General features: G+C 58.3%; 1 protein-coding gene across 4 annotated transcripts in view; it reads right to left on the bottom strand.

Moving 5' to 3' along the window:
• Positions 1-8,691: 8,691 nt before the first annotated feature.
• Positions 8,692-18,118, bottom strand: part of PCM1 (pericentriolar material 1) — a 56,904-nt gene continuing 47,477 nt past the window's right edge. For all 4 annotated transcript variants that reach the window (XM_069104967.1, XM_069104966.1, XM_069104965.1 and 1 more), the window contains 12 exons: positions 16,816-16,959; positions 15,649-15,785; positions 13,952-14,086; positions 13,514-13,711; positions 12,468-12,530; positions 12,160-12,304; positions 11,145-11,302; positions 10,503-10,587; positions 9,828-10,084; positions 9,371-9,463; positions 9,113-9,230; positions 8,692-8,966 (listed from right to left, as the gene is read on the bottom strand). In XM_069104967.1, the coding sequence (XP_068961068.1) occupies positions 8,941-8,966; positions 9,113-9,230; positions 9,371-9,463; positions 9,828-10,084; positions 10,503-10,587; positions 11,145-11,302; positions 12,160-12,304; positions 12,468-12,530; positions 13,514-13,711; positions 13,952-14,086; positions 15,649-15,785; positions 16,816-16,959 (1,559 nt within the window). In that variant the 3' untranslated portion in view covers positions 8,692-8,940. The remainder of the gene's footprint in view (positions 8,967-9,112; positions 9,231-9,370; positions 9,464-9,827; positions 10,085-10,502; positions 10,588-11,144; positions 11,303-12,159; positions 12,305-12,467; positions 12,531-13,513; positions 13,712-13,951; positions 14,087-15,648; positions 15,786-16,815; positions 16,960-18,118) is intronic.

An 18,118-nucleotide genomic window follows, 5' to 3' on the forward strand; every position in this document is an offset into this window, starting at 1 on the left:
CAGCCCTCAAGCTTCCAGTCTGTCAGGGGAGACAAGAGGCAAACAGCTGCACACAGAGCCAGCCCTGTGCAGGAACATAAGAAATTCTGGAGAGAAGCTGCCCTAGAGAGGGGAGGGGCTGGGGAGGCTTGGAGCCAGGGAGGGCAGTGGGCAGGGAGGCAGAGGGAGAGCAGAGCTAGAACCAGAAACGGAGGGGCTTGCTCACGGGCCAGCCAGGAGGCTGGGGCATAGGGTCAAAGAGGAGGGGGAGGGATGGGTCAGGAGACTGGACCAGTGGGAGAGGCTGGTGATGAAGGGCTTTGAATGCTGAGCAGAGCGTTTGTATCTGGTTCTGGAGGCCACAGGGAGCCACAGGGGTTACTGAGTAGGGACAGTAAGGTGGTAAGGACAGTAAGGAGGACGCCACCGGACCTGTGTTTTAGGACAATCATTTTTGTGGCTGATGGAGGATGGACAGAGAAGCAGAGAGACAGATACAGACACTCCCAGCCACACAGCCCCAGGACAGAGCCCCAGGGCTGGGACTTGGATGCTGATGTGGGCTTGAGAAGAAGGAGAGCTACAGCGGCCCCAGAAAGAGCTCGGCTCCAGAAGCCTTCCCTTCATGGCCCAGTGGTGTCCAATGCCACAGAGCGGTCAAGGAGGCCATTGGGTTTAGCCGTAAAAGGATGATCAGGGACCAGGCTGAGAAAGGAGGGGAGGTGGGGATGCACAGGCGCAGAGGGCGGATGGCTTGTTCTAGGTGTGGCTGTTGAAGGGATCTCAATAGAGGATGACAGCTGGAGGGGATGGCAGGGTCAGAGGACTGGCTGTCTGGGCCTGTCTGAAGCCACAGGGAAGGGACCACTGGAAATTAGGCTGAGAGAGAGAGGGGATGGCTGGAAGGGCAGAGGGAGCTGGGCATACGTGGCTTGGTTTTGGAAAGGCAAGAGTCACCTCTTCCAAGACTGGACCAGAGGAAGAGAGATTGGGGGGGCCATGGAAGGGATTGAAGTACGGAGCTGGCTAGGAGAGGGAGCTCATGAAGCAGGTCTCCATCTTCCCAGTGACAGGCAAGGCTCTCTGCTGGGAGCTGGGGTTGGGGAGAGGTGCTTAGATGCTGGGAATAACCCAGTGCTGCGTCTGGCCAGGGCTGGGCTGTGCCATGGGTTTGAGAGGGGGAGACTGCACTGGTTAGCTAAAGGTTGGAGCCTTTTGAAGGAAGAGTGGAGGGCTGGGGGTGGGAGTGAGGAGGGACTTCCTTTAGGAGAGGGCACAGGGAGAGCTGGAAGGACTGGTCAAGTAGAGGAACCGAGGAGGGATGGAACATGGAGATAATGGCCCGGTCCAGGCTGTGGACATCCCTGTGTGGATGATGCAGGTGGAGAGAAGGTCATGGGGACCGAGAAACTGGGACAGCAAGACAGACACTGCCATCCCCAAGTCCAAGTGTGTGGTTTGGGGTGGAGGGGGTGGGGAGTCTGTGTGCTCTGAGAAAGGAAGGAGAAGGAGCCATAGGGGGAGGGGCAGATGGCAGCCACTGAGATCAGTGTAATATGGGGAGGTGAGGGCGGGAGCTGGGGCCGTCTGGATAGGGTTCTGTGAGGCGCTGAGGGACGCTGGCAGGGCAGGGTCTGGAGGTGACCAGGCAAAGCGAGAAGCCAGCCTGCTCTTCCTCTTGGCCCAGTGGGCAGAGGACCCCAAGTGCTAGAGAGGGGGCCAGGGATGTGGCACCTTCTGGAGGAACTGGAAGGATGACAGAGAAGAGGGCTACTGGGAGGGGTGTTTGCTCATGATAAGATGGTGTGCCAGAGGGCACAGTGGGAGGGGAGGGGAGTGCGAACTTGGGCTCTATAGCAGCAAGCACCCCAGCGTCCCCAGGGTGGCTGCCAATAGAGGTTCTTGGATCTGCTTTGATAAAGGAAAGCAACTCAGAATGGGTTAACAAGCTTACTTTAATCAGTCAAATATATGTATTGTTTACTAGTTCAGGGGAAAAAGGTCAGCACCCCGAACTTCAGAATATGCAGACAGAATTATCAAGACAGAGAAACAGATCAAGTAGACAGGTTTCCAAACTGTCCAACCATTACATCCATACCAAATCAACATCTGGGTTTCAAAGCCGGGGGGCTCTCAACAACGGCTTCCCAGAGTCTCATCTGATCAAATCACAGAACACTTCTCAAAGTGAGCCCCAAAACAAAGCTACACATCAGGGCTCATAGAGCCTTCTCCTGCCTCAGAGAATGTAACAACCTTATTGACTCACTGGCCAATCAAGAAGTATCTATTGAAAAACAAACCTCCCACCCCAGGCTCCAGGTGCACTTTAGCCTAGGGGCAGGGAAGATCTTCAAAATGTACATTTCCATTACAGGCTCTCCAAGGGATGGGGCTGGCATGGGTGGGTATGAGAGACTGGGGGATGGGAGATGGCCAGGGAAGGCATCTTGGGTCTGGGCAGAGAGAGGGACGTGTGATGGAACAAGGTCACAGAGGAGGGGTTCAGGGTTAGCATTAGCAAAGAGGGGCTGATGCCTTGTGCTCCACAAAGGAGCAGGGCGAGGGGTGACCTGGGGAAGAAGAGGGGAATTGGGAGAGGTCCTATGAGATGGCCTCCAGCCTCTTGCAGGAGTGAGATCATACAACTTCCTTTGGGGACTCTTCTCTAGGGGAAGACCTATGACCTCACCCCCAAACCCAGTCACTCTCCCCTCCTCTCTCACCTTGGCTGTGGGCCTTACGTCTACTCCAACTTCTGGCTGAGATGTAGATGGCCCTTCCTTCCTGCCTCCCCATCAGCCTCCTCAACCCTCTCCCTCCTCCACAGACAGGATCACGCCTTCCTCATCTCTCCCACCCTCCCCGGCTCTCCAATCCCACAGCTGCCACGCTGACCTCGGCTGGATCACGACAGAGTGCCCTGCTTGGCCTCTGGCCTCCAGTCCCTTCAGCGCCAGATGTCCCAGACCCTCCCTCTGTCTCTCTGTCTCTCTCTGTTTTTCTTTCCCTCTCTGTGTCTCTCTGTTCCTCCCTCTCTCTCCCTCTCCCTCCCCTTTTCTTTCTCTCCCCTTCTCTCTCTCTCTCCTCTCCTTTCTCTCTTCTCTCTCCCTCTCTCTCCTCAGTGTCTTTCTGTCTCATCTAATCTTGCTTGGGCAGGCCTCCTGTATTTAGCTATTGATTCCCTTTCTTCCAGTTTTCATTTCATTTCCAGTTTTTCCTCATTCATTCCATTTATAAAAACATATTTAACTCTTGTTTCATCTTTTCCAAGAATTCTCGTTGAGAATCTCTGCTGTGTTTTTCTCTGAGGCTTTGCTTGTAGCTGTTTTGGAGTCATTCTCTTCTGAGTCTGTGTCTTGAGGGTCCCTCCCTCACCAAACTCTCAGCACGGTGGGGTTTGCCCATTCTCCCAGGGACTTGATGTAGGGCTGGGCTTTGTGGCACGTGCAGAGGGAAGGGCTGGCCTGGTCCTGTTGCTTCTTCCTTGGGGTGCTGAGCATGTTATTGCGAGTTCTCAGGGACAGTCTGGGGGCCTTCAAGCTTCTGGTGCTCCCAGAAGAGCCTGGCCCAGGACAGCAGAGTCTGATTGCTGCCCTCTGGTGTGAGCTCTGCTCTGAGCTCTGTAAGTTCCTGACTTGGGTTTGGGTCTGAGGAAGGGCAGATGCTGCTTTCCAGCCAGCCGGGAAACCCTGCTGGTTCAGAGTGGCAGAACTGTGGGCTCCCCTTTGGCCCCCACCCTGGTTATTCCTCTGCGGGTTTGGCTAGGTGTTGGAAGTGAGACCCGGTTCTGTGCCTGGGGTCTGAGCCACACCGCTGCTGGCCCTGAGCGGTGAGCTTCTCTGCCCAGGGCCTCCCTCCCTGCACAGACAGGTGCCCTTCTCCGTCCTCCCTGCATCTGGAGCTGGGCAGTGGGTGCTACAGATGGTGCTCTCTCCCTGCCCCTGCCCCTGGGGCTGCTGCAGACCAATGGCTGTGTCCCTGTGATGACAAGGGCAGGACAAGGGCCTTGTGATCGTTTCTGGACTTCATCAGGATTCGATCCTGTGCATTCTGTAGATGTGTCTCATGGCCCGGACTCGTGAGTGGGAGCCCGGCTTCTGCCCGGCCATCCTGACTCCTTCTCCCTTCCCATCTGTTCTTCACTGATGTCCTTGAGACGTCTGACTTGTTCCTTTGGATGAATTTTGTTATTTTTTCTTGCTCTATAAAGTGTTTCTTTGCTGGTTTGATATGGCCCTGAATAAGCAAATTAATTTAGGTAATATCCACTCCAATTTCTGCAGTATTCAGTCTTTCTTCATAATTTTCCAGTCACATCTTTATTTGTGGAGTGTTTTGCTGTTGGGTTTATGTAATTCCCGCGTGGGTCTTGGCACAGAGACTCCCACGTCATTTAAATGGAATCTCTCCTTCCAGCTTTCCTGCTGGATTTTGTTCAGAACAGGCCCAAGTGCTGCTGATTTGTCTGGGTTCATTGTCCATCCTACAGCTTCGTTGAAGTTGTCCAGGCTTCTCTCTGCAAACCATCCCAGCATCTGTGAAGGGGACGCCTTTGCTTCCTCTGACATGCTCCCAGTTTCCTTTTCTTAGCGCCAGAGTTGGCATTTCCAGTCCACTGTTAAGTACAAGTTGTGGTCGCGAACCTTCTTCGTTCCCCTCTGCTCTGACCTGTCTTACGCAGAAGCCTTGCTCTCCATGTCAGACAGATACAAGTTTTCATTTTAAGGAAAGCTTCATTTTATTCCCATGCTTTCCAGTATTTTTAGTAGGAATGGGTGTTATATTTTATCAAAAGGTTTTCAGCATCTATTGAAATAATGATAGAATTTGTCTTGGTTTTGTTATTAATATGGTCAATTATGCACGTGCTTTCCCTGATACTGAACCAGCCTTGCATTCCTCATAAAATCTAGCCTGGCCATACATTGTGAGATGTTATCTCTTCGCTAGTATTTTCCTTAAAATCTTAGCATTTATTAATTCAATGAATTTAGAGAAATTGGTCTATAGTTTTCTTATGGTTTTTGCTCTGGATTTGGGCTAGAATATTCCTGGGGGTTTTCATTTTGGGTTTTCTTTCAGGAGGTGACCAGGGGATTCTTTCAGTTTCTGCTGAGGGGGTTTGGGTGCTATGGAAGTGTCCAGTGTTAGAGAATCTCTTTATTCCCCCAAAACTTGGGCTGACCTAGGACTAGGGCCCGAGAGGGCACCAGGGTCAAGAAAAGCCCCCCTCCCTTAAGGGTAGGGAGCCCCTGAACGTGTTGGAGGCCATCACTGAGTGGATTGGGTCTCCTGAACGTGTCCATGCCATCCTCCCCATCCTTACAGCCTCTTCTTACGGGCCCAGGCTGTAAGAAGACAGTTCTTTGTTCCTTCCCGATTCTCATCCTGCTACCCCCAGCAGCCATCCCCCACCTTCTCTCCCCTCCTCAGCAGGCTGCTAGGGCTGTGCCCCCTGCCCACCCCTGTCACCATCCACTGCGGGCCCTGTGCCAGTCAGTGCTCCCCTTCCATGGAGCCCCCTTCTGTCCTGAACAATAGCTGAGGACCTTGATTCACATTTTCTGCCCCATCCCAGGTCGCCCCTCCTTCTTCCTCTTTGCCTCACTGGGTGACGAGGAGACAGCCTCTCCACCAATGCCCATGTCTTCCCGGGTTCCCGTCCTCTCTGGGACATTGCCCTCCTGACTACCTGCTCTCTCTAATCCTCGTCTTGGTCTACAGGCGCCTTGCCTGCTGCCCGCAGACATGACAACGTCCCCCCATACTTAAATCCCTCACTGGGTCCCACAGTCCTCACCAGCCGCCACCCTGGACCTCCCCTTCCCCTCAGAGCTTGGCACCTAGAGACTCCCCCCTCTGCTCCTCATGCTTCTGTGTCCTGCCCATGTTCCTTGGCGGTTGGCGGCCTGGCACCAGTGTCTGACCGATACCCTCTCCAGCACCACTGGTGCCTTCACGGCCAGCTCCAACGGCATCTCGCTTTATGGCCTCTGCAGTGTGCCTGCCTTCTCTCCTCTGGGATTTGGGGACGTTCCTCCCTCCTGCTTCTCCTTCCCATCTCAGCATCCACAGGCCGCCCTCTGACTTGGTGCACCCCCACGGCTCTGCCCCCAGGACCCTCTTTTCAGTCCCCATGGCTTGTCACCCGTATGGAGATCTCCCATCCGCTCCCCCCCCCCCCCCCCACAGAGCCAACCTCAAGCCAAACTTGCTGTTTCTACTTCAGCCAAGAAACATTTCTTAAGTGCCCACCCTGTGCCAGACCCTGCACTACATGCTGCCCTTCATGCACGGCCCTCTGCTCCTGCTTTCCAGGCCTTTGCCTGGGCTGTCCCCTATGCCTGTTATGCCCTCCTTCCTCACTCCTACCTCTCAACCCCCAGTTTTCTTCAGGTGTGACTGTCCCCAAGAGGCCTTTTGGGGTCCCTCCAGTGGTCAGCCGCTGGCCTTCATTCCGTACATGCTTCTGTATTCACATGTGACCTTCCCTGAGAGGCTGCAAGCTGCCCAGGGCAAGGCTTCTGTTCTGTATCCGAATCCCCAGCCCCTGGCCCAGTGTCCAGCACACAGGTGCAGAGGTGCGCCCCGACTGACCAGGAAGAGGAACATCATTGGAACGGAGAGTGTGGACGCAGAGAGCGGAAGGCCAAGTGGGCGGGCTGGCCGGCCTTGGCCAAAGTTAGGGGGGATGGGAGAGGGCGGGGAGACTCCTTGGAAAAGCAGGAAGCCTGGTACCTGACAGGAGGAGGGAGGGACCTGGAGGGCCCAGCACAAGCCTCTGAACCGGTCAGCGCAGGTACTTTCTGTGGCTTTGGTTGTAGGGCCGTTTCCTGTCCTTGAGAGGCGCTAGCTCTAGCTGGCACCCAGCGGCATCGGCACCCCCCCCCCCGCCAGGACTTAGCTGGTTGGCAGGCTGGTAACATGACGGCACAGTTAGGACAGGAGCAGATCCTGTGGGGACAAACAGCTGCAGGGAGGAGCTGGACCTTCCAGGTCCCTTTTCTGACAGCCAGAGGATGGGGTCTGCCGTCCTGCCCACTGACCTCAGTGAGCCACGGGCACAGTGCTAAAAGGTGCTTCCCCAGAAAGTTCACAGAAGGGTAGAAATGAGTCCCCATCCAATCCAAGATGGAACCTGGCAGTTAGGCCAGCCTGGCCCCCACGTACCCACACGCCATGCAACTGACCGGGCCCAGCGCCCTCTTTGTCCCCCTGTCCCTATAAACCCGCGAATCATTGCCCGTGTTATGAACGCGTTCCCCTCGTGGCCAGGCTTCTCGCCCTACAATAAAAACAGGCTCTACAGGCCTACTGATGGCCTCTGAGCACCACCGGACTGCTGTCGACCATGGCCAACCTGCTGATGGAATCATTATTCTGGGTACTTTGGGGTCTCGGATGGTTTCCTTTATTAGATTTAAAATTGGCGTGTTCATCCCCGTAATTTCTGACTTGGCACTTGCCTGTTTACACTGATTTTGGGGTGTCTTAACTTGGCCTCTGTTCCCCAGGGGAGTTTCCTGGCATGCTTCAGGGCACGTCTGCCATCCCCAAGTGAGGGCAGAGGCTGGCTCGGGTGGGCAGACTGCTGAGGAGGACTGGGAGAGGCCTGTGGGTCACATGCAGCCTCAGACTCATCCTGGGTGCCAGCCGCTTGCTTGCCCCTTCAGGCTGCGGGGCAGGGAAGACTGGGATGCTAACAGGAGCCCACAAACAGAAGTGGCGGGCACCATGGCCTGAGGGGGGGCCCCCATGTCACTGTGGTGGATTTGGAAAGGCTCTTGGCTCAAGCCCAAAGATACCCTTGGAGCCAAGGGTCCCCTCCGGACAAGAGGCCAATGGGAATCCATCTTCGGGTGACCCTCGGGGTCTGATCCCGAGGACTGGGGTTCGTGAGTCGAAGATCGCAGAAAAGACCCCGGTGGCAGCAGAGTGCCCTCTGGGGCGACAGTGCCTCGCTTGGGAAGGCAAGTGGAACAACCACCCCGTGGGTAACTCTCGACTCTGCGGGGGTCCTGGGGGGATGGGGGCAGGGCCAGCCAGAGACAAAGGGATCAGATGCCCCCTCCACTGACAGGACGGGAAAGCGCGGGGTGTGCCCACCGCTCACAAGGCCACTACAACCTCCCTTCCTCCTGTGTGGCTTGTCCATGAGGGAGCCACTTCTAAGATGGGAACATGGATCGGGAGGTGGGTTAAGAAAAGGAAGTGTGGATTTGATGTTGGGTGCTGGGTTCAAATCCTATTTACCTCCTCTGTAATCCCAGGATTTGTGGGCAGACTATCAAGGCACCAGCCTTGGGAATGAGACAAAACCCTGGGAAAGAACTCAAAGGGCTCCTTGGTCTCCGTTCTCTTACTAATCAGCCTGAGGACGCTAACAGGGGCCACGCAGCCTGGCGGCCAGAATCTGGACCAGGCCTCGAGGCCATCCTGCGGCTCACCAGGATGGCCAGGGCCGGCCTCGAAGGGCCCTCCACAAACAGCTGACAGGGTGGCTAGGGTCCCAAAGGCCTGGGTTCAAGTCTTGTGTCCGAGGCTCTGCACCCTTCTCTTCTCAAAGGGCCCTTACGGCTGACAGCCAGATGGACTGCAGTGCCCTCAGCCGACCCCTCCCAGTGTGCCCCCAGGCCAGGTGCTCCTCCCTGCCCTTGCACACCGCGGCCTTCGCAGCCATACCACACAACGCTCAACAAAGACCCGTTACAGACAAGTCCAAACTTTATTTAAAACTACATTTTAAGTTTAAAGTTACTAAATAAATCACAATGAAAAAATAAAAAAGAGAACAGTGCGGTGAGCCCGGGCCGAGCAGAAGTGAGCGGTACCTAGTCTAAAAGGCAGTGGGTCAAAAACTAATTTACATTTCTATACAGATGGAAGCTGGTTTATGGGGTGCCCGGGAAGACGCACAGCGGTGAGGGCGGGGGAAGGCGGGCAGCTGGAGATCTCTCACACGCTTCGGGCAGCCACAGTTTCTGAAAGACAGGAAGGGGACACGTCAGGGTCCAGGCCACTTGGCCAGGACGCAGCCCACAGGCCGGCGCAGTGACCGGCCAGGCCCGTGCGGTGATCGCCGTGAGCGTGCCCCTGGCACTCGGGCCGAGGCCCTGCGCTTGCTCACCGGGCTCTTTCAGGGTCTGGGCATCCCCGGCCAGCTCCTCAGCGTGGGTCACGGCTAGGATTTCCTCAGATAAATGGTTACTCTGCTCCTCTGCTGCCATTTTCTTCATTAGGTCTGCCTTTGGAGGTAGAGAAAGGCAGACCGCCAGGGCTGGGACCTCCGGGTCGCAGGCATGACGGCTGCCCGCCCCCCACCCTCTCTTCCCGCGGCCGTCTCCTGCGGCTCCCCGGAGGGGCCGGGCCTGGCCTGGCCAAATACCTCAGAGTAAATGGTCAGCTTCAAGGGCAGGCCCTCCACTTTCACAAAGTCCTCCTCATCAGACTTCTGACTTTGGTGACCGGATCCTGCTTCCTGCTTAGGGGAAGAAGCCCAGGCCTCGAACCAGCCCTGGCCCGGCCACCTCGGCCCCTCACACCTGGGCTTTCCCAATCCCACAAGGCCCCCGCAGGCTCCAGTTTCCCCCACCTCTGCTCTCCAGGGGCTGATGACTGTTTCCTTTTTAATTAATCGGCCCTGGTCCTCCCACCTCTCTGTACCCCCTGGGCATATCCCAGGGCCTTGAATGCCACAGCCAGAGAAACGCCCACAAAGAGTGACCTAGCACAAGCTACAGAAATAACTCAGACCCACATCAGCACCTGCCTCCACGCCCCCCCAACGGCACGCATCACTGATGGGCCGACCCCACTGATCAGGGAGAGAGGGCGATACCCACATATTCGTTCACCAGCACCGGGGACTCTGTGTCAGGACTTCCGGCCACTGAGCTCTCAGGGGTTTCGGAAGCAGATTTTGCGGGGGCGTTTCTGGCCAGGGAGGCCTCGCCCTCGGCGATGGGTAAAGAAGGCCTGGGCTCTTCGGGTGGCCCCCCGCCTGTCCCCTGGGCCTCCGGAGGGGGCGGGCCGCTCAGGGGCTGCTCGCCCTCCAAGATGTTCAGGTAGCAAGGTGTGGCAGGAGAGTCACCGTGGTCACCTGTCACCAAGGAGACAACGTGGCGTCACCACCCTGAGCCCCTCCTGGATGCCTCTGGGTCCTGCCCCCCTTAGGCAGCTGGTCACCACACCCACTGGCAGGGACACCCTGAACACAGGTGCGTGCCCCCCACAGGGCCAAAACCCCGTCTCCTGTTTCTTCTATAAGACTGAATATGTTCAGAAGCCCCAACACACCCATGGGGTCTTTCTCTGGGGCTGCCGCACAGACTAGCCTCTGTTTATATTTACCACAAAGGATTCTCTAACCAAAAATCAGACGGAAGGTCACTCAGAACTGACTGTCCTCTGAACGTGAGTGATCCACGTGAAGCCCCCCATGCTGAGGGCCCCCCGGGTCCCTCCCGTCTCCTGAGGCCGGCAGGAGGAGCCACGCTCAGGGGGACGCAGCCTCTCACCTTTCTGGCTGCTCTGGCCGTTGGGAGGCTCCTGCTCGCGTGGGAGACCCTCGTTTTCCCTGGGATTCTCCTCGCTCTGTAGAACCTATGTGGGAGAAGAGATGGCCGCTGTGTGTACACAAGTGGCTGGTGCTGGTGGGGAAGGTGTGGTAAGTGTTCAGGCCAACTCGTGGCGACCCCTTGCTTTCTATCGCGCCACGGCAGGGGCATATGTCCGGAGACGAGGGGAGCCCCCAAAGTGTGGCCGCCAGATGACTGGTGCCCAGGGAGCTCCCCAAGGAGCCCTGGAGCCAGACCTGTTAGAGCCTTCCCCTCCCTCCTGGCTGCGGCTAACTGCCCTGGGCGGGCTCTGAAGGAAGTAGGTGGCAGACCCCCAAGCCACCCCTCACACTCCCTTCTCTGCCCACCCGGGTGCCTTGTGCCCCTCTGGACGAGCCTGCAGTCCCCTCCAAGACCGCGGGCTGATCCGTAGCTCTCCCAGGAAGGCAAATGCCACCACAGGATAGGAGCCACAAGCTCTGCTTTTCCGGCTTCCTAAGCAGGCCCTGTAAGCCCCACAAGCCCCCAGCTGGGCCTCCAGACAGTGGGGGGCACAGAGCAGAGGCCCCACAGCCCCACCACATGCCGCCTCCGCTGCAATACCTGGTCTTGCTCACTCTCCTCGGCTGCTTCGTTGTTAGCCTGAAGGGACGTCTGGACGTCCACCGGGCCCTCCTCAAACTCCTCCATCTCCTCGTCCTCGTTCTCGTCTTCTCCGCTCCCGTAATTGGTTAGCGCCTGCGTCTCCGCTTTGGACAAGTCTGAATCGAGGGACGCCTTGCGGTCATCCTGGGCTGGGGGAATCGCTCCTGCGGCCCCCTCCCCACAAGTCTGTGACCCCGGCTGAAGGGGCCCTGCCGTGAGCGCCCTGCAGCTGGGTTGGCCCGGGAGGCCTCGCCCCATGGAGGAGGCAGCATGGCCCACCCAGGAGGGGAAGGCGCTCGCTCCAGTCTGAACCCAGCTCTCTAGCCCCAGAGCGGGCATGCTCCTTCAGCTCCTCCCAGGCCGGGACAAGCCACCCCACCACCTTCGCTGAGTAGAGCTGTCGCCATCCCCTCCCTCGGGGGATCCCAGCATCAGACCCGCCACTTACCCCGGGGCGTCAAGCCAGACACCACCGCCGACTGAGGTCTCCTGCCTCCCAATTTGGCCAGCCCCCCCACTGTGGCCCCTGAAATCAGAGGAGCCTGACCCCTCCACTTCCCTCCAAGTCCCCAATACAAATGCTGAGCAGACACACACAGGCCCCGAGGCTGCCCAACGGCCTCCCCCGCAGTCCTCTGGCCGCTGGGACAGCGTGAGAGGTGGGCCCAATGCTCCCTGCAGCAGGTCTGCGGTCACCTGGCCCAAGAGGCCGCAGCCACTCCTTGGGGCCCTCTCTTGTCCCGAGGAAGCCACACGGCCTCCTCCCTTCTCTAGGGCTTTCCTAAGTCTCCTCGGAACACCCGCTGAGGAGCCAAGCCAAACCCCTGGTCTAGACGGCTGTGCACACAGGCTCTGTCCGAGGGCGCCAGTGTCCTTCAAAGATGGCGGACAGCGTCACGCCACCAGCACAGGGACGCTCTCCTGTCCCAGGAGGAGCTCCTTCCCCAGCCGGGCCCCCAGCCGCCCTACTCACTGATGGACACGGGGCAGCCTTCACTCTCTTCATCCTCCTCCTGGTCAGACACATCGGACCGTATGCTCTTGGGAGCCTCACTCCCAGCGTAGGCCTCAGGCAGCGGCGGTGGCGCCTGCTTTGCTGTCTCCGTCTCGTCCTTGTCCTAGCCACAAACACAGAGGAGAGATCGGCGCCTGCGCTCGTCTGGCAGGCTGGCCACGGGACAGAGACAAGGCGCCTGAGTGAGGAGCAGGGAGGGAGGGAGGCCGCGAGATGCTCAGAGACTATGGGGCTGGCCCCCGCCCAGGAAAGCTGTGACCACATACTTTGTCCTCGTCATCGAGGCCTCCAGCGGGTGAGCCCAGGTCTCCCTCAAGAATTCTTTTTGCCTGTAAGAAAGCCCACAGATGCTCTCAATTCTCTTCAAGGAGAGAATCGAGAAGCGGCTCCTCAGCAAGAAGCCGGTTCAATGTTCAAGGCGCCAACATGGGTGATGGGAAGGACGCAGCCTGGCAGGCACGACACCCTTCCTACTGACCAATGCACAAGAGCACTGTGGGCATGGGTGGCACCATTCTGTGCTGTTTCAGTTAGGCTGCAGGACCCAGGCTGATGCTGCCCAGTCTTGGAGGGCATGGCACGGCTCAGGATGGGCCTGGAGTTGGGAAGACCCGGGTTTCAAATTCTGCCTTGGACCATTGTGGGCTGGGCAGCTCGCTTCCTCACCTGCAGAGCCGCCCCTCCCTCCTGGGTGTTAGACAGGGCACTCTGGCCTTGCTGATGTGGGCAGTGCCAGCGGCCCCAGCCCCCCCAAGGGTGCCCTGGGATGGACACTTGGACCTAGGCCTCCAGGACCACAGAGAAGCCCAAGGGCAGAGGGTCTCTGAGAGGCAGCCAGGCAGCACGACCGGGGCCCTGCTCGCAAAGGGAAAAAGCTCTGCCTCCTTCTGCCTTCCCAGAGCCTGGCACGGAGGAGCAGTTCCACGAAGGTTGAGACAGGCAAGGAACTGACAAAAATGAGTTGCCATCGACCACAAGGGCCCTCCCACTGGCCAGGCCACACGTGCTAATGGGCTCTGCAGGGCTCTCCACCGGCAGTGGGGCCCGAGGGCCTGCTCCCTGGCCGGCCCCACGCCGAGCTATCTTCTGCCAATGGCCATGGCATGTGCACCCGCCTTCCCCAGAGCTCTGCCAAGGGCTTCGCAGCTGGATGTCAAGTCAAGCCAAGGCTCTAGAGCAGCCCCAGGATGCCCTCCTCCCCAGGGACACCACAAGGGTTCTGGACAGGGAGGGCCAAGGGCCTGCCCCCAGGCTGTGCTGCCCACCTTGCCCCTGGGTACAGGCGCTGCCCAGGCCCTCCCACACGCCTAACCTCCTTAGCGTAAGCCTGCACTGCCCCAGCCGCCTCCACCTTCCTCTTGCACCGCTGCTTGGCAGAGACACTGTTACTGTCCAGGTCCTGCATGAGCTTAAAGAATGCCAGCTCGTTGAACAAGACCTCCGAGATCTCGACCAGAAGATCCTCACCGCAATCCTTTAGCTTCCGGCCGGCGAACTTGGCCAGGGAGTCCTGTGAAGAGGAGTGAGGGCTGCGTCACGGTGGTCACGGTGGCAGGGCGGGCACCAGCAGCTGGTCAGGTGCGTTGCCTACCTCCTCAAGCACTGGGGAAAGTGTGCCCGGCCCAGCTGGTTGTTCTGGCTCTGCCAGGTCTGACCCAGTTTGTGGCAGCCCAGGGAGCTGGGGGTGGCTGAGCTCCAGCACCCTCCCTGCACACAGTAGGGCCGCCCGGGGCCCGCAGGGGGCTCTCACCTGCAGAATACCTCCCAGCTGCTTGTGGAAGAAGCTGACAAACTCTTTGCTGTCATCGTTCCGCTGCGTGAGGGTCAGCACCATGCGGCGCACGGAGGTCAGCAGCTGTGAGGAGCAGACCTCATCCATGTGCTCCTGGAAGAGGCCCAGAGGGGCATGAGACCCCGCCCCCTCACCCATCACTTGCCCCCTCCCCACCTGCTTCTGTCTCTCTCTCAAAGTTAACTTCCTCTGGGCACGGAATCCTGACCCAGCCACAGCCCCTCGCCCCTCGGCCAGTGGCGGGTGTCGGCCCGCCCCCTCCTGCCCCTGCCACGCCCATCATCCCTGCTGCTTAATCAGCAGCCTCGGAGGACAGATCTGCCCTTCTTGTCCCAGCCTGCTTCCCAGAGGCACTGGCCCGGACAGAGGCAGTCAGCATGCCATGAACGCCATCTTTTTCTTAGCTAAAATAGACATTCTCTGGAAGTCTTGCACCTCTTCTCCCCTGATGCCTGTTTCTGGAAAATCTTGTTCGGTGAGGTGCCCCCTTACTCAGAGAACCCCGAGGCGGAGCTCCCTCTGCTGGGGCACCCCTGTCGGTGAGATGAGGGGCCGCTGCCTGGCGTCTAAAGGCACTGAGGAGGGCCCAGAAGCCCCCTTCAAATCTCCAAAGTCATCCCCACCAGCCCCTCCTCTCAGATCCGCGTTCTGCCTTTTACACGAGGGGCTCCCCCAACAGCTGCTGAATTCACGGGAAAGAACCCTTAGCTCCGCCTCAGTGCTGTTTTTCGGCTTGGTTTAATCACCAGCACGCTGAATTAAAAATGACTTTTCATTACAATGTGCAGCAATTCAGTCACATGATGGATTCAGCTGGCTCCCTTTGTAGACTGGTCTAGCGATAACAAATTCTACGTGCTTTCACATGGGAAAACATCCTCAGGCCCAAACCAGTGGTCTGGAAATGGGCAGCGCAGGGTCAGGGTCTGAGGACCCCAGGGTCTGCAGCCAGAGCACTGGGCCCCTCGGACACCAGGACTGGACGGTGCAATCCTAAAATCCTTTCCAGTTCTAAATCAATAAGCCTATCAATGTGGGAGGAGCAGGGCTTGTTTATAAAATAGAGATGGGGGGGGGGAATGAAAACAACTCAAGTCACAAACTCTTCCTATTTTCACCAAGTTCAAGAACCTAGAACAAAAACTCGGCCCTCCCCTTCCTTCCCCACTTTCCTTCAGACATGGGACAACCTCACCATCGAGAGGAAACCCCACTTCTCACTGACAACTCTAATGGTGCAGTCTGGTTTGAACAGCGATCAGCGATCACCAAAGACCCCCCCCCCCCCAAGCCCCCAGCTCTCGTTAGCCCACCTGCGGGGACCCTCTGACTGGAGCCAAAAATCGCGGCCTAAAAACACCAGCAGCTGGCGCTTCTCCAGAGTTCTGGGTGTCTGGAAATGCTTTTTAAAAAGCAGCAGCTGTAGATATCAAAGTAATACTCCCTCTCCCCCCAATCACTGCTTCTCCTTCCCCATCATACCCCGCCTCTCTCAAACACTTCACTAGGGAGGCCACATGAAGACAGAAAAGGCTCTCCCTTCCCAATGCCCATCAAAGATACAGCTGTGGCTGCCAGTAAAGCTGCAAGATCCAGAGCTCTCAGCCTGATGTTTGGAGGGTGCCCCTGACGCGGACCCATGTGAGACTCCTCACCTTCAGGAAAGGAATGACCTCCTTCATGATGGCTTTGATCTGCCGGTCCAGCTGCTGAGTGTCGATGCGAGGACAAGGGACTGCAATGGCCTCTTCCAGGGCCTGCGGAGCACTGCGGCTCTCCAGCTTCGAAGACTCTAGCGCACAAAGAGAGAACAAAGGCTGCCAGGTCAGCAGCCAGCCTTTCTTCCACCCCATGGCGTGTGTCACCACGCACCCACTGGGCATTGTGGGCCTCAGCTCTAGGACTTCCCACAGACTGGTGCCCGTGGGCCCTTCGTCCTCTCAAGGCTTCAGCCTCCTGCGAGGCTCCCCAGGGCTGAGTCCTGAGCCTCCCATCTGTCACTACTCACTCCCGTGGATCATTTTCCCCTTCCTATCTCTAGCACCCTAGAACGCACTGCCTTGTAAACAACAAGTGCCCGATAAATGCATGCTAACTGGAGGCAGCTGGGTAACTCCAGGTGTGCTTTTTGCACAACTTATCAATCCTAGCGCTCCGTTTTAACCAAGGCCCCCAGGCTGCTACGCAGGTGACCAAGCCTCAAGCCGGGGTTTGAGCTCTGTCTGCAGAGCCTGGACGCTTCCCCCCACCCCCACCACCGCCAGAGAACGTGTGTCCCCGGAGGTCAGGGGCTGCCCAGCTGGCAACAAGCACCCCTGACGCTTCCCTTCCTTCTTGACTCCCCTCTCGTTCTCTGCCTGGACTGACCGTCCTAGACCGGCCTGAGGGGCTGCTCGGCCAGTGGCCAGGCACGGCCACCTGCACGACAGGCACTGTCTCTTCCATGTGGCTCACGGGTAGCTGTGGGGAGAGCTGCCTGGAGTGATGAGGGGGGAAGGGAGGTGCTGGAACGCAGGCAGTTTTCTCTAAGAGTGGCAGTAAAAGGAAGGGGACATGTGGGCCAGGAACTCGAGAGAACGGTTTGGAGCGAGGGAGCCCAGTGTGCACGGGTCGCGATCTGCGCGGCTGGAAGGAGTCACATGCTGCTGGGATCACAGAGCCGGCAGAGCGCTGCGATCCACGGGAGGACGCTTGTTTCACTGGCCGCTCCCCTGCGCTCAGGGTCAGTTACTGTCGTCACTGCCTCTGGGGCGTCACAGCAGACGTGGCCTCTGCCCTCCCTCCGCCTCCCTCCTCCTCCTCCTACCCGCCCGCGGCCTGACCTTCCAAGGTGGAGGTGGTGGCGGCGGCAGCAGCAGCAGCGGCCCTGGCGCTCTCTGCACTCAGGTTACTCTCGGCCTCAGTTTTCATCCGCTCATACTCCCTCATCCTGGCCAGCGCCTGGTCCAAGTGGATCACAGTGTTGCCTGCGGGAGCAGAGGCACGTGGAAGGGCGGCTTTTTCTATGCCAGACTTCCCTCAGGGCAGGGATAGCAAGGCGCCTGAGCTGAGACATAAATGTGAGGTCCCTCACAAGGGGCCCACCCAACCCGACAGTGAACCCAGCAGCCGGCGCCCCTTGGGGTGACGGGCAGCTCACTCCACCACCGATTCACTGCTGGGCATGGGCCTGGGGCAGACAGGCTCTCAGGGAAGTTTCCAACCCCAAGGAAATCACAGGCCCAATCTCGCCCACCCCTTCCTTACGAGACTGAGGGATGGTAAAGGCACCAGGGGAAAAGAGGAGGGGCTCCTGGCACTGCCCAAGCTGCGGGCAGCCCACATCGGACCTGCATGACCAGCAGCTGAGGTAGCAGGTGCTATTAGTGTCTGCAGCTTGTGGACCAGAGAGGGGAGGGGACTTGCCTAGGGTCACACACCCTGATAGCTTCTGGAGACCTGGCCTCTGAATGAGGACCCAGGGTCTGCTCACAACTATACAGCAACGTAAAGCAGGTGAAGTCAGAGCCAAAGTCAGTGAAGGAAACTCAGGGGCTGGGCAGAAAGTGGGGCTCACGGACGGGGAGACTGGTGCCACCTTGTGGCAAAGAGCTGAGGCCCCATCAGGGATGGCAAACAGCTGCAGAGGGAGGCACCTGGGGACTGCCCTGGACCTCTGGCTGGGCCACACTGCCCGCTGCCTGTCTGGTGCCACAGCCACGTGTGGCCTATGGGCCTCCTGCCCACGAGCCCCCATCACCACAGTCTGGGTCTCACTCGGTCACACGTCTAGGCACACAAGTGTCTACCTCTGAGGAGCTGGCCTGCCTCACCAGCACTGTCAGCTACTTTACACAGTCCGAGCTATGACAGTCACAAACGTTATTCCCTCTGATCCTCTCGACCACCCTGGGAATCCACCGGGTGCTATCAGGATCACCATCTTACAGAGAAGGAAACTTCTGAAGCAAACTGGGTTAAGTGACTAGCCCAGGGTCACTCAGAGAGTGAAGTGACTGAGGTCAGACTGCTGCCCCGGGCCCGGGTTCTAGATGGGGCCTGCTGGCTGGTCTCCCTGCCTCTGGCCCCATCCACAGTCCTGGGCCTGACTGGACACCTTCCTTTCCTCGCCTCGGCCTTGGGGAG

The sequence above is a fragment of the Petaurus breviceps genome, unplaced genomic scaffold (genome assembly GCF_028583685.1).
Source record: "Petaurus breviceps papuanus isolate PSGF00001 unplaced genomic scaffold, PetGlider_PUasm1.0 689, whole genome shotgun sequence".
NCBI classification, from domain to species: Eukaryota; Metazoa; Chordata; class Mammalia; order Diprotodontia; family Petauridae; genus Petaurus; species Petaurus breviceps.